General features: G+C 40.9%; 1 protein-coding gene across 2 annotated transcripts in view; it reads left to right on the top strand.

Annotated features, from left to right (window-relative positions):
- The window catches only part of GPR176 (G protein-coupled receptor 176), a 33,218-nt gene extending 21,610 nt beyond the window's left edge, over window positions 1-11,608 (top strand). For both annotated transcript variants that reach the window (XM_079989279.1, XM_079989278.1), the window contains exons 2-3: window positions 6,285-6,537; window positions 8,825-11,608. In XM_079989279.1, coding sequence (XP_079845405.1) covers window positions 6,293-6,537; window positions 8,825-9,935 — 1,356 coding nt within the window. In that variant the 5' untranslated portion in view covers window positions 6,285-6,292 and the 3' untranslated portion in view covers window positions 9,936-11,608. The remainder of the gene's footprint in view (window positions 1-6,284; window positions 6,538-8,824) is intronic.
- Window positions 11,609-16,405: the final 4,797 nt, after the last annotated feature.

Here is a 16,405-nt window from a genome sequence, read left to right as displayed (position 1 = left end):
CTAGGACCTTCAAGACCAGGGTTTGTATCCCCACTCAAACATGAAGCTTACTGGGGGGGCCATGGACCAGTCCCTGCCTCTCAGCCTAACTTACCTCACAGGGTTGTTGTGAGGATAAAATGGGGAACAGTAGTATGTACACCACCTTGAGTTCCTTGGAGTAAAGGTAGGATATAAATGCCATAAAATAAAATAAATTATGTTCTTTTACTGAATTGTTTTGTATTATTACTCTCAGGAAGATTTATTTTACAATTGATGGGTTTCCTCTCCATTTTGTGGTTTTTAATGTTAACGTTTGAAACTATTTTAATGTTAATGTTTGAAATTACTTGGCACCAATTAACAGCCTACTGGGTGAAATGTTCTTTTAAGCCAAGGCACCTGCCTACAAACATTAACATTTAGTTATCTCCCCCCCCCAAGTGCATTGATGTCTGACACATGTTCAGCTTATGGTAGCTCAGTATGTCTTTCCCCTCACAGTATGTATTCTTTGATTCAACAGCATCCTTTGGAAACCATTTTTGTTCTCAGGAACTGCAAAAATAATCCTGTTACAAAAACAGCATGAAATCAGAGAATTGACACAGGTCTGATATCTTTCTGCTGAGCTCACAAATGCAATATGCTTAGATATTTCAAGTTTAAATAATCCTTCATATAAGTGTGGGGGGGGGGAGGGTTTGAATCAAGCAATTTTAAGGACACTAGCCAGGATATTTTTAAACAAGATATCACATATTCTTCAAAAGTTTACAGCTTTTGTTTTGCTGTTCAATTAGTGTGACATTGGGGGGGGGGGAGTCGGAAACAAGTCAGTTTTCTTCAGAATTGGCACTAGTTTTTCCCTTTGCTGAGTTAGGTGTAAAACAGAAATAAATGACTCACAAAGTCTGTGATCTGACCAAGAAAATGATTTTTGCTTTCACGCAGTAGTTGTTGCTATGGAAACTGAGTAGCAGCCTGTGTTGTTTGTGTTCCTAAAGAGAATAAAACTTGATGCTAATGGGTGAAAATTAGACAGTTTTTGAGAAAAAGAGAAAATAATATTGGAGGAGCTTGATTTGACAATTCAGAATGGACCTGATCCAGCCAAACTTAATTACTTTAATTCCCATTTCTTTCAACAAGAGAGGTAAACCCATGCTTAACACTGCAGTTATTCTTATCTGGGAGGGATGTAGTTTACTAGTAGAGCATCTGCTTTGCATGCAGAAGGTCTCTGTTGAATCCCAGACATCTGCCTGTAGGGCTAGGAAGGTCCCCTGCCTGAAACCTTGGAGAAGGAATTGTCATTCGGTGTAGACAATACTGAGCTATCTGGAAAATGATATGACTCCATATATGGCAGATTCTCATATTCTTCATATGCCACTGCCACTCAGTGCAGACAATACTGAGCTAGATGAACCAATAGGGACACAGGTGGCGCTGTGGTCTAAACCACTGAGCTTATTGGGCTTGCTGATTAGAAGGTCAGCGGTTTGAATCCCCGTGACGGGGTGAACTCCCATTGCTCTGTCTCAGATCCTGCCAACCTAGCAGTTCGAAAGCACACCAGTGCAAGTAGATACAGTAAATAGGTACCGCTGCGGCAGGAAGGTAAACAGCGTTTCTGTGCGCTCTGGTTTCCATCACGGTGTTCCGTTGCGCCAGAAGTGGTTAAGTCATTCTGGCCACATGACCGGGAAAGCTGTCATGCTGGCCACATAACCCTGAAAGCTCCTTCGGCCTGAAAGTGAGATGAGCATCACAACCCCATAGTCGCCTTTGACTGGACTTAACCATCCAGGGACCTTTACCTTTACCTTTACCTTTTACCTAGATGAACCAATGCAGGGGCAGACTTTGGTCTTTCAAATGTCAGTGGCACCCTGTGTGAGCCCAAAATTTGGTGCCCACCTCTCGCCTCCAATCTGCTTTATTCACTACTTCATAGTAACATTGTCCTGCAGTATCCCCTAGGCTCGGCGCCCAGTGTGGTGGAACCGGTCAGGGTGCCCTAAATCTGCCTCTAACCAATGGTCTGATTTGGTATCAGGCAACTTCCTATGATCCTATGGATACATATACACTGGACTGCATGTATCTACAATTGAAATGCATGTGCTTGACTTTGGATGGATGTTGCCCAAACGCCCCCCTCCTTTTTTTTAGCATAGTGGTCTTTGCAGATAAGAGGTCATTTCATAAGAAAAACGCTTTGCTTTATAGATTATCTCTTGTGTGATGAAGCAGAAAATTTGTAGGCAGGTGCCTTGGCTTAAAAGAACATTTCACCCAGTAGGCTGTTAATTGGTACCAAGTAATTTCAAATCTTTATTAGTATTGTGGAGAGTGTAGCTTGTAAACAGAACAGCACAAGCAAGGCATAAACTTAATAAGATATTTGTGCTATGCAGTTATAAAAAGGATGTGAATAATCTCTATTTAAACTGAGTTCAGATCAAAAGTGTATTCCAAACAATGGCTTAGTTCAACCTGATGCAGCAGCAAAATGACCAGGGTGAAGCGAATCAGCTGTGGTTTAAAATCCCAAAGCCCATGTGTTTGCTGTAAGCCATGTGCTGGCTTATGTGACATGTGAACTAAGTTATGGTGTCTTCATTACTCCATTTGCACATTTGGTGTGCTTATTTGAGATGGTAAAGTTGTGAGATTACAGCATCTCATTTTCACATTTAGAGACATGTCTCTGAAACAACATTCCAGAATGAAAATCATTAGTGATCACATCAAATAAACCCATCTGACATGGTAACAATTTTCAGAGGAGGAAGTTTTCAGGGAAACGTATGAACCGCTTGCTCACATGAAAAGGATCTGGCAAAACCACTATTCAAGGATATTATCACTCAAATGTAAACACATGAATCAGCTTTAATTGAATAATATCTGTTATAGAAGAAACTTAACAGCGCATTGTATCTTAACTCTGTGGAACAAGGTAAAAAGGTAAAGGGACTGGTAAACATATCCAATTATTTCAGGAGACAGCGATTCAGTATCACAAGTCACAAATAATATAGTTGCAGTACACATAAGAGATGAAAAACATACTCAAGTAAATTGTACTATGGGTCAGAAATAGAGGAAGAATATTGGATTAATGTGACTCATAGGACAAAAGGCAAGTTGAACTCGACCCACATCAATGTAAACAAGAACCCCGTTGAGTCACAGCACAGTGCTGTGTGCCAGCAAAAGGGGAATCTGGCAGAAGTTGGAGTGGATGTTAATAAGCCTCTACTAATTCAGTAGTTGGAATGTGGAACATTCTTTGGGGTGTTCTTGTAAGGATTGGTACAAAACAAATTAACTTTCCAGGTTCACAGAGGGGAGCCTATTGAATGCGCTTTGAGTCAGGGTAGTAGAGACTTTTCAAAAAAAGATCTGTGCCAGTTGTTAATTGTCGACATTATTCTAAGTTGACTGGCAACAGAATCTGGGCCAGAACAGAGATGTTATTGAGGGGAAATGCCAAGTTTGCCTCTAGATTACACTCAACGTCATTTTATTGTGTAATTAGCAAACTTATTGGGATTTTAAAAGTTAACACTAGGCATATTTTAATGGGGCGGGGGGAGCAAGATGTTTGTCAGGACCCCAGCATACAGGGACATGAGGTCTAACCCTCAGCCAGAATCATGTGGAAAATGCCATTGGTGGCAGTTGTTACTCCCCCTTCACTAAGCTAATTGTCTTGGGGCGGGGAATTTTTGTAGAAATTGACCTGGTGACGGAAGGCTTAACTGCCCCACCCAGCACTGCAGCCCTAGTAAAAATCTAGCCATATACAGTACAGTCATACCTTGGGTTACGAATGTTGCGGGTTGTGCGTTTTTGGGTTGCAAACCTCACTAAACCCGGAAGTACTGGAACTGGTTACTTCTGGGTTTCAGCGCTCGCACATGCACAGAAGCGCAAAATGACGTCATGCGCAGAAGCGCCGAATTGTGCACTGCGGGTTGTGAACGTTGCGGGTTGTGAACGTGCCTCCCGCATGGATCACGTTCGTAACCCAAGGTATGACTGTATATACTAACCCTGGCTTGGTTCCTAACCATGCAGTGGAAGTAACATCTAGTGTGACCCTTAGAAAAATTAGAACAACATTAAAAAATCGAGAACTTCCCTTGATGAAGCACATATCCCTCTATTTTAGATTATTTATGTATTTTATAATTTTTATTGCAAAGTAAATACATCGCTACCAAGCCATACATAAAGAATAATATAAAGAAAAAGAAAAAAATAAAGAAGAAAAAATGCAAAGAAAAGTACAGTAAGAGTAAAGAAAAGTATAATATTTCTATAAAATAAACACTATTTTACAAAATAATAATAGTAATAGACTTCCATCACTCTCACAACACTTCCTTTCACTTTTCATATGTTATCTGTATTTCAGTATTATTTTCATCTTAATATATAGATATGTGTATATTTGTTTCGGAGTGCGTTACTTCCGGGTTTTGCCGCTCGCGCATGCGCAGACGGTCAAAATGATGTCATGCGCAGAAGCAGCGAAATGTGACCCGTGCACAGGCAGATGCGTTGTCGCGTCTTACGTTCCGTTTGGGATGCGAACGGGGCTCCGGAACGGATCCCGTTTGCACCCCGAGGTACCACTGTATAGCATCGGAGAGATAGTCATTAAGATATTGTTACTTGAGGAAATCTTTTAGTAAAATGTTAAGCTTACAACATCACAACTGATTGATTGAATATGCTTTTAAACCACACTTCATCCCTTAGGATCTCATGGAAACAAAATGTTAATAATGAAAAAACCGAGGGCCCACAGCTCACAAAAGTGGCTGTCCTCCGCAGAAAACTACGTGGTTCAGATTATCATAATTGGCCTTATTTCAGTATGAGCCACAATATGAACATGCAGCCCATGGGACTGTGTGTATTGGGGTCAGGGCTAGCTATCATGACCCCACAACCTCCTTTCACATGTTTGCAATGCACACCTTTTCTGTGCAGTTAATATGTGTGAATTTACTACTACAATTCATTGTTCCCATTGTGCACATAGGATTCCTGCTTACTCTTGTTGTATGCAGAAAGTGATCAACAATCAGTTCAACATGTGCACATTACATTCAGCTCAAAAGATACTGCTGCATGTGCTAGGGGAAAAAATCCAGTTTATGGCTATGTGAATTGGCTCTAGGGGGGAAAAACCAGTATTGTTCAGTTATTTAAAACTGATTTTCAGCCATAGCTTCTTTCACAGTTTATTTGTGTTGAAATATGTTTTGACTAATTGATAGTAAGCCTTCTGCGCTATGAAAAATAAGTAGTGTTTGTTTTTAAGATGCTGTGAAATCTGATAGTGTCAATATCGCAGAGATGATAATTACTGCCACCATTCCAACCACTTCTATACCCACCCACACAGATGAAGATCCTAGTAAAGATTTGAATAGCCAAAGTAATTCTGAGGCACCTTGAACATTGGACAGCCTTCCTGACTCATTGTGCCCCACCTTTAATACTGAACAGAGCTTTTTTCAGCCAGAACTCACCAGAACCCAGTTCCAGCACCTCTCAGGTGGGCGCCATTGCCATTGCCATTATAAGAGAACAAGGGAGGTGTTCATGGTGAGTTCCGGCACCTCATTTTGTATAAAAATAGCACTGATACTGATATTTATCATGGTCATGTACATTAGAATTCAATGAGCAAAATAAATTCAGTTTAACAAGCTATGTTAGGAACTTTCGGGCCCCCAAATGCTTGGAAATTACAACTGTTGAGGGCCATGCCCTTAACAGATGTATTAATTAGTCAATATTGATATGGTGTGATAAACTATCCCATAGTTAGCTTCAGCTTCACTCTTGCCTTGTAGCTGGATGGCTGTCAATGGCAAGAGTAGTGGACCTGTGTCCCAAACTTCACTGGAATAGACACATGGAGTCCATGCAACTGAAACTACCATTCCACATTGCAAATGGAAACTGTGGGAAGAACAGAGCCTCTGAATGTATCTATTTATTTATGTCAAAAAAATTTAAAGCCTGCCCTTCTAGTTAGTGCTTTTGCACGACTCAAGGTGGTTAAGACCAATTAAAACTACATTAAAAATTAAAAAATGGTAAGGAAGCTAGAAACAATGACCGTTTAAGAAAGAGCCTGCATAAGTGAATAAATTGTATGCTCAAATCTTATTCAAATATTTTAATATATAAATGTGTGTGTTTATATGTGTGTGCCTATTACGTGAGAGAGAATCTTTCATGGTTTAATTTTGTTTCCCTTCGTCTAGGAAACTTCATGGTCTTGTGGTCAACGTGCAGGGTGTCAGTTTTTAAGTCGGTAACCAACCGGTTTATTAAGAACATGGCCTGCTCTGGGATCTGTGCCAGCCTAGTCTGTGTGCCTTTTGACATAATCCTCGGTGCCAGTCCACACTGCTGCTGGTGGATCTACACCATGGTCTTCTGTAAGATCATAAAGTTCTTGCACAAAGTCTTCTGCTCAGTGACCATCCTTAGCTTTCCTGCCATTGCTCTGGATAGGTAAGACTGTGAAGTTACTCGTCAGCTGACATTTACCACTTGCCCCTTGCAACAGATATAGGTTCTACATTGCTTGTTGCTTAATTGTGGGTTGATGAAATGGTTCTACTGCCCTCTTCCTTCAGCGCTAAACACGTTTATTTTTCTCTTTGGTCAAGTTGCTCAGAGCAACATTTTCACTTTGCAACCAACCTGTGAGATGAGTTATTCTGAAAGAAATGACATACATTGGCTGGATTTTTAAGGTCTGGATAACTTAGCCTGAATAGCTATTTGCTTTAAGGCCAAAAAGTTCAATTCTCAAGTATCCTTATTGCCAATGTATAAATTTATTTGTGTGTTCTTCCTGCCAGGGGAGCTAATTACAGTGGTGCCCCGCAAGACGAATGCCTCGCAAGACGGAAAACCCGCTAGACGAAAGGGTTTTCCGTTTTCGAGGTGCTTCGCAAAACGAATTTCCTATGGGCTTGCTTCGCAAGACGAAAATGTCTTGCGAGTTCCTGCAGGTTTTTTTCCCCTTCCCCCCCCCTTTTTCTAAGCCGCTAAGCCGCTTATCAGCTGATCCGCTAAGCCGCTTAACAGCTGATCCGCTAAGCCACTTATCAGCTAAGCCGCTAAGCCGCTTATCAGCTGATCCGCTAAGCGCCTAAGCCGCTAATAGCGCTAATCCGCTAAGCCGCTAATGGGCTTGCTTCGCAAGACGAAAAAACCGCAAGACGAAGAGACTCGCGGAACAGATTCTTTTCGTCTTGTGAGGCACCACTGTACACATTTTGAGGTCTTTTTGGGAGTTATGGCAGATTCTTACTTTCCCTGCCACCATTTTAAATGTTATTCTAGTTACTAGGCAGAAGTTCTTGGTAGATTTCTACTTTTAAGTTCAACAATCTTTCTGTAGTGCTCTTACAGTTATGTAATTTTCTCCAGAATCATTTCATTTCTCTGCAAATAATTCTATAAACAAGTTAATCTGCAAAGATGATTTGCCCTATTTTCCCCTTGCTGTCCATGGTTTAAGAGCAAGTCTTTGGAATGACAAGCTTTGCTGACCACTGACTGGCTCATCCTTTGTATCAACAGTGTCCCGCTGACTTGTAAATTATAGTTTTATGATAGAAAAGAAACTCACTTAGGATCTGAGGAGAGGGAAGACTTTACTTACATCTAACATGCTAATGAGAGTAACAGACCTTACTATAAATTAGATCAGATTAATATTGGGTAGGTTAATTGCCTATTCCTATGGAGTGTAATATTTTGTAGTAAAGGATGCATCTAGCTGCAATTCAGTGGAGGATCTGGGAATTTATATATATTTTTCTTTTCATAGCAATAAAATTGCTATGAAAAAGGACCTCCGCTAGTTAAATGGGGTTAACCTGCCCTCCCAGAAAAGTACATGGGTCAGGGGAGAGGGGGATCGTTCTATCTGACAAACTAAAGTGCTTGCACCGATGAAACATTCATCATACTGCAAGGCTGAATTCTACCTGTTGGCTTTATATTTTTTTACAAATGGTGCGGTCGTTGAATACAGAACCTTAAAAAAACATAGCATGCTTTAGGAAAAAGATTTGATACTACTTGGATTAGATATTCTTTCATGGAAGTTGTACCACATCTAATTTGGCCTTTTCCATTGATGACATATTTTTATCAAAATAATGGCTAGGGCAATTGATTTCTGAAGGGAAAGAAAGAAAGAAAGAAAGAAAGAAAGAAAGAAAGAAACTAATAAAATTCTGTATAGACATGTGTAAGACTGTGCTGTTGAAGATCTGGTGATAAATGATACTGTAGATTCCGGCATATAAGACGACTTTTTAACCCTGGAAAATCCTCTAAAAAGTCGGCCGTCTTATACACCGGGTATGGGTTTGCTGGCAGCGGCAGTGGGTGGTAGGCTCTGCGCCGGGAGGAAGCTGCCCGGCGATGCTAAGTCGGCTTCGCTGGGTGGCTTTCTCCTGGCACGGAACGGAGCCCGCCACCCACTGCCACTGCCTAGTGAAGCTGCCGCATATAAGACTGGGCGTATAAGTCGACCCCCCAAATTTGGGGGTGTCGTCTTATACGCCCAGTCACCTAATATGCCAGAATCTATGGTACTTTTATATCAAGGGAAGAAACAATTTAAAATACAGGGCTAGTCAAGACCAAATCAGTGATTTAGATCACTCAAATTTAAGTCAATCTACCCAGGAATAGAGGGGAGGTAGGAAGAGTTGCAAATTTCTCTTTACATGCATTTGTTCATCTCTTACAGTCTCCTTTTCTTCTTTTTTTGTAGGTACTACTCAGTTTTGTATCCACTAGAAAGGAAGATATCAGATGCCAAATCTCGAGACCTGGTGATCTACATCTGGGCTCATGCAGTGATAGCCAGCATTCCTGTATTTGCTGTGACCAATGTACTAGATATTTATGCTATGTCCACTTGTACTGAGCCTTGGAGTTACTCCATTGGCCGTTTAGCATACGTCATTATTTACAACATTACCACTGTGATTGTGCCGGTGGCTGTGGTCTTTCTCTTTATGATCCTCATCCGCAGGGCACTGAGTGCCAGTCAGAAGAAAAAAGTCATCATAGCTGCCTTAAGAACCCCTCAGAACACTATCTCTATCCCTTACGCCTCTCAGAGAGAATCTGAACTTCATGCCATGCTGCTCTCCATGGTTATGGTTTTCATTTTCTGCAGTATCCCCTATATGACTTTGGTGATTTACCGCACTGTGCTCAATGCTTCTGATGCTTCTGTGTACTTGCTTCTCACTGCCATCTGGCTGCCCAAGATATCACTGCTAGCCAACCCTCTGCTCTTCCTGACTGTTAACAAGTCCGTGCGGAAATGTTTAGTAGGGACAATGATGCAGTTACACCGAAGGTATAGTCGGAGGAACACAGTCAGCTCCGGAGGCGCTGGGGACATCAGCCTGGAGCCTCACGTTCGTTCTGGTAGCCAGCTTCTGGAGATGTTTCACATTGGGCAGCAGCAGATTTTCAAGCCCACAGAGGATGAAGAAGAGAATGAAACCAAATCTATTGGCTCCAGTGGCTACCAACAGAAGGAGATCCCCACAACCAGCTTAGACGTGGAGCAGACTTTAGTTCAGAGGCCTATGCCTCACGCCATTGCAGACTCGGCCGCGCAAGTGGCTCCAGCGATGCCAACAGAAGCCGAATTGGCCAATGAGAAGTATTCCATGCAGCTGGGCTTTGGACCCTTTGAGTTGCCTCCACAGTGGCTGTCAGAAAATCGGAACAGTAAGAAACGACTCCTGCCTCCTCTGGGGAATACGCCCGAGGAGCTAATCCAGACCAAACAGCCCAAGGGTAAAGCAGAAAGAAAAATTAGCAGGAACAATAAAGTCAGCATCTTTCCCAAGGTGGATTCCTAGTCAAAGCAGGAGTGCTCTGTGGTGAGAGGCAGGACTGCTTTCTTGCATACATGTGATCCTATGGATCTTTGTTAGGTTGAAATTTAATAAAGGCTTATTTTTTGTGCCAATTTATGTAAAAGCAAAGTGAAAGCAAGTGTTCCTTAGGAATGGGTTTCGATACAAATATCTCGGCCTACCTATTTCTTTATATTAATTTATGTAGACTTGTTTAACTTCCATATAGGTGTTTTTGGACCCTTTCTGCCCCAAAGACTGCTTTCCACATTATACCTTGTTGTGATCTCCGGGACTGGCCAAATGCAGCAAGTCTTTATAATATACACACAGAGACATTGGGATCACTGTTCTGTGATTATGGAACTCGGGGGAAGGGAGCATAATAAATATGAAGCTCCCTTCCCTGGAGGTCCATATCTCTTTCTGCTCTTTCACAGAAGCACTGAGCATCTTTTAGGAGCATTCCATGGCCTGTACAATTGGCATGGCTTCAAGTGGCCAGGAATAAACAAGGACCTGACATTTCAATTATATTTTATAATTTAATGAGATTTTTCTTCTTCCTTGTTTTTTTTTGTACGTTTATCTTAAAAGTATTTTAAGCTGTTTCATGCTGTTCAGACAGTTGTGGGCTAAATATGATCTTGGTTACTATCTGTGAAACACTTCCATTCAGGGGCTGACATTTAGTGGGCTGAGTACTGCAGGTTTTCAGCAAAAAAAAAGATCGGGGAGAAGCAACACCTTAACAGAGGTAAAATATACTAAGCACTTTCAACCACATGGAAAATGGCACAGCAAATGTTGAGACTTTTTCTTCTTCTTCTTCATGAAGTATTGGCCAATGTGACCCTTAATTTAAATTTATCACTGTGTTATAAAGATTCCTGTGCTTTTTTTATACAGAGTATTTTCTGTGCCTCCACAATGTAGCATGGTCAGTTCTTTGGTGAACTGGCACATAGGTAATGGTTGCTATTTGTCTGGCATGTACTGCATTAATAACAGGCTCTACGGTGCAAGTTTAACTTCTCAACTGTAACACACTTGCAGGTCCTCCATGGATTCCATCTAGAAAATGCTTCTTTGGTTGGGTTTACGAGCCTCACACCATGTGACTGTTCAGTTATCTGCTAAGTAATGGATGCATTTTGAATTCTAACTATTTGCACACACTGATTCTTTTGCATGGGATTCTCCTTGTTTGATTTATCTGAAATTTCAGCCACCTTCATTGGGTAGGAAAAGGAAAATGCAAAGTGGATTTCATTAACAATCTGAGTTTTGCTTTCAGCCAATCAGGTATGCAAATAGAATATGCAAATACAAAGCAGAAGACCTTGGATAATTATTTGCACCATTGGAATCATATTTGCAAAATTGTAATATCTGTAGGGAAAGGTATCGGGTTGTATCCAATAAGGTTTTTCCTTAGAGTTGATGCATTACAATGAATTGACCTCAGTTAGTCACACTCATTAATTTTAGTGGTTTACTCTGAATATGACAAACATTGGATACAACTCATTAACTGCACACACCCAAAGGTTTATAAGACCAGCATATTTACATATTTGAGCAGAACCTGCAGAAAGAACGAGAAGAATTTTCATCTCAAATGTGCATTTTTCAACAGTTTTGTGGCTATGAACTTACATGCCATTGTGAGGACAAAAAAAATGTTGAGACTTCCAGGTTAGCGTGATCGGATTAATGGCGGATTCCCTCCGAGCTCCGGAGGGAATCGGCTCTGCTGAGGACGGGTCTTACCGCGCCGGCGACGCGGGGACCCTTAGAAACCGCAGGCGCGGAAGCCTGCAGACTTGGTGACTCGGCGGGCACCTTTAAGCGCCTTCCCCGACCCACGAAGAGCCTTTTTAAAGGCTACGGAGAGGGTACGGGGAGTGGCGTGGTGCTGTGAGTAGACCGCTACTTCAGTGGAGCGTAGCCGCGAGCCATGGCCGGAGAGCGCTGACTTTTTTCCCAAAATTCGGACTGGAAAATAAACAACCCGTGAGTAGATTGGAATCTGGACTTTAAAATTTATACCTTTGAATTTGGTACAATCGTGGGATGTGCTAAAGGGAAGTCCGCACCCCCCCTACCTACAAACGATCTAAAGCAAGGATTGGAGAACTAAGGTGGAGAGTATTGTTTTTGGTGTCAGATAAAAGATACTTCAATGAATTTGACAGAAGAAGTCTTTGTGCTGGAGAGAAAGTGAGGAATTTTGGAAGCTTTTGTGTAAACCCCCCCCCCCGAACCCGGGAGTGTCCTGTGCGTAAGCCGGAGGAAAAAGAATAAGGAGTTTGACAGCTGTCAAAGGAGCTGTCAAACGGGCGGTTAAAGTTAAGAACTTTGTTACTTAAAAACTCTCTGAATTAAAAGTGTTGCATTTGAACTGAGGTGGTTGGAAACAACGTAGCTATAAACAATAAGTAACGGACTGTTGGAAAAGGACTGTCAAGTAATTGGAATCCCCCTAGGGGGAACTAGAGACATTACAATGGCTGCAGAGGGAAAATTACTGGCAGAGATAGAAAAAATGTTTTTTCTCGTGGGAATCCTGCAAGAGCAGAGTACGGCTATGAACAAAGAACTTATGACCTTGAATTCTAAAACAAACAACTCTGCTGAATGCATAAAGGATTTGACTAATAAGAAATCTGCAGCTGAACCAGAAGAGACATTTTTGGAACAGGTGGAGAGGAAAGAAGGAGTGGAAAAGGAAAATACCAATCAGAAGCCTATATTGTCAGGAAATAAAGAAGAAGATCTTCGGATTACAAATCTGCGAAAGATGAGAAAGATGAAGGAGGAAGTCCCTGGAGTACCTGGAATTCTGGAATTTAAAAGAATAAAGAAATATGATTGGGACTTCCTCTTTGAGTATGAGAGATCAGCTGACTTTTGCAGCAACTGCTTTTAAGTATTTTGGATGGAAGAAAACTTGGTGTGACTGCGACTGAACTCCTTCCAGACCTGAGGACCAACAAAAAGGGTTACCAACAAAATCGGCGGAGAGAGACTGACAGAGACTTGAAGGCCTCGGATGTGAGGAATCCGGGCTAGGAACTGTTTCTGTGGACATAAGGGATGGAAACCGGGGTAGGGAGGGAGGGGAGAACAGAATTTTAAAATTTTATGATTTTTGTATTTGGCCATTATGACATATAATTAATTAAAATATAAAGGGAGAAATTCGTGGGAGGGAAATTAGGTCGACCTTAGAAAAAAGATTTAATGTTTATAAGAGAATTGGATAAGTTAAATGTGGACAAGTAAAAAGAGTTAAGTTTTAAAAATAATAATAATATGTTAAAGATGAGAGATAAGAACTTGCTGAATTAATTATTGGAATTGGGATGTATGAAGAGGGGGTGGGGGGAAGTCAAGGAAAGAGGGTAAAGAAAGTAAAAGTATGAAATTATATATGTTTTGTTTTTGTTTTTGTTTTTGTTTTTGTTGTGTGTGTGTGTATAAAATGTGAAAACCTAATAAAAAATTTTATTAAAAAAACAACAACAAAAAATGTTGAATTCCATGAGTATAAAAGCATAAAAGGTAAAGGTAAAGGTACCCCTGCCCGTACGGGCCAGTCTTGACAGACTCTGGGGTTGTGCGCCCATCTCACTTAAGAGGCCAGGGGCCAGCGCTGTCCGGAGACACTTCCGGGTCACGTATAAAAGCATAGCGTGCTATAAATAACTGAACTGGTAGGGTAAGTTCTTGTTTAGTTAAGATTCCTGGGGGGTTGGGCCAGATGACCCTTGTGGTCCTTTTCAATTCTACAATTCTACGATTCCATGATTCTATCTCCTTTGAATTCCAAGAGCAATTTTCCTGATCCAGCAAAATAGATCTGCACACCAAAGCAGTCTTATCTGGGGGTAGCTGATGTAGCTACACATCTGGATGTTCAGCCATGTTGGAGTTGTTGGCTGTCTTTGGAAGTGTCTGGGGATGCACATCTGTATCTATAGCTACCTTTTGTTATGTGTGGTAAGCTATAAGTGACCAGAAGTAAACTAGGCCACTTTCTTTTATTTGCCTCTTTCCCCCCTTTTTTCCTTTTAAAAAACCCCAACTTCAAACATTAATACCTCTTTTATTTCATTTTTCAAAATACAAAACATGCTATATATAGTACATATACTAAATACGGATGTATAGAATACTAGATTATAAAATATATTATTTCTACATATATATTCCCCTATATATGCTATACATGAAGTAATATAATCATAATTCTATCAATAAATACTCTACAGCATAATATAAACAATCCTAAATTCTTCAGATCTGAGTTCTCCCTTAATGTGCTATATCACCGAGTACTGAGTACCTAGGGTTTCTTCATATTTTTCCTCTTGGGACCTTAACATCATATTTAATGTAACAAAATCTAACTTTTCCCATGCCTATCTAACTAGCTCAGTTTCCAGAATGTGGCAAACAAAATTCTAGCTAGGGTGTGTATATAATAACACCTACTTCTAAAAAGCCATAGGAATACAATTTTAATGTAATTTGGTGAACATGCTGAAGGATTCAAAGCTAAATCTATCCAAAAGATAATCTGCAATAGCTACAGCTGCCAATGAGCAGGAAGATGGGTGTTATAGTTTAGCAACCTTTAGATTGGCGCAGGTTAGCCTCCCTTGCTTTAGAAGACCAATTTTTTTACCATTAATCTGCATTTCCACCTCAGGTGAGAAAAGTCACCTTGAAAAATTTAACGAGAAAGGTCTCCATTAGCAGTTAGTGCATTATACAAGATTACAGATGCCAAGGTGTCTCCTTCCTTCCTTCCTCCCACCCACATCATACCTGGGGGAAAAATAATCCCTACTCCTATTCTGTAAAATAAGTATACATCTAAGTATAGATATGTAAACCATTCCTGACTAATGCAGTGATCAAACTTCATAAACTTCACAGATCAAAACCTGTCATAACAAGAAGAAACTTATGTGTCCAGGGCAGTCTCCTGTATACAGTATCATGAATGTTGGTTATTAGATGCTGCACCGTCTAATTCAGTCAGAAAACTAATATGAGTTGTCTGGCAAGCTGAAATGCTTATGCAGATGAAACAACTGGAGGTTGTTTCACTTCCACACTGTGTCTGTTCCATGGTTTACTTTGCAAATACACCCTTTCTTTTCCATAAACGTGGCCACTGTGGTTCTGCAAAAAGCACAACACTAATAGTTTTTCAAGCACTTGCATTCTGCGCTAGAGTATTTTGTGCATGCTGAGCCACTGGGTGAGATTCTGCTTGTTTTCCTTGAAGGGTGGGTTTGTCACAAGAACAAACATCTCTTTGCCACGTTTGAAAAAACAATCATATCTGAGCGGCACAATCTTAAAGCAAGAGCGGGGGGAATATTACATAAGCATTCCTTACGGCACACAGATATTCTTCCTCAAGTTTCAAATGGATCTACAGATTCTAAGGGATCTTAAGAATTTTTTTCTATATGTTACTGATAACAAACTTGCAATAAAATATGTAAATGCTTTATTAATACAGTGCTCTTCCCCTCTTTGTTTTGCCCCAGGCAGTTTTCTATCTAGAAAATGCATACAACTTCAGAATATGACCACTGATTTCACCATTGCCTCCCTTATCTTCATTTTTTTAGGAGTTTTAATAGATTTGCCCTGACTGAATAAAGTGTAAGAACTCAATCCTGTAAATCTTTTCTTTCATCATGTAGATTATCTGACGCTACAAACTACCTGCACTGCCTCATTCAGTTGTGATTGATCTATCTGTAGTCTCAGTGTTTGAGAATCCAACCATCTTTATGGTTTTGCTAAGTGAAGACAACATTCTAGAGAAAACTTACTTCTGAATTCATATCCTTCACTAGAGATAGTTTCTAGACTTGGTGGAGTAATCTCTTTCTACCTCCAGGTAAAAGGTAAAACCCCTGGATGGTTAAGTCCAGTCAAAGGCGACTATGGGATTGTGGCGCTCATCTTGCTTCAGGCTGAGGGAGCCGGCGCTTGTCCACAGACAGCTTTCTGGGTCATGTGGCCAGCATGACTAAACCGCTTCTGGTGCAATGGAACACCATGACGGAAGCCAGAGCGCATGGAAATGCCATTTACCTTCCCACCACAGTGGTACCTATTTATCTACTTGCACTGGCATGCTTTCAAACTGCTAGGTTGGCAGGAGCAACGGAAGCTCACCCCGTTGTGGGGATTCGAACCACTGACCTTCTGATCAGCAAGCCCAAGAGGCTTGGTGGTTTAGACCACAGTGCCACCCGCGTCCTAATAATATTGCATACTTAGCACAGTCAAATGAAAATAATTGCCAATATTTGGTCCCTAGTTGACCAGATTGCCATGTTCACAGCCCCAAAGCTGCAAGCATCACCAGACCTCACTGATTCTGAACTCCCGTTAACCTCTTCTTAGAATCAAGTCGACTTCTTTGTCAAAAGCAATGC

This window comes from Podarcis cretensis, assembly GCF_951804945.1.
Source record: "Podarcis cretensis genome assembly, chromosome: 1".
NCBI classification, from domain to species: Eukaryota; Metazoa; Chordata; class Lepidosauria; order Squamata; family Lacertidae; genus Podarcis; species Podarcis cretensis.
The sequence above is the reverse complement of the archived record's forward strand: the minus strand, read 5'-3'. Positions and strand labels throughout refer to the sequence as shown.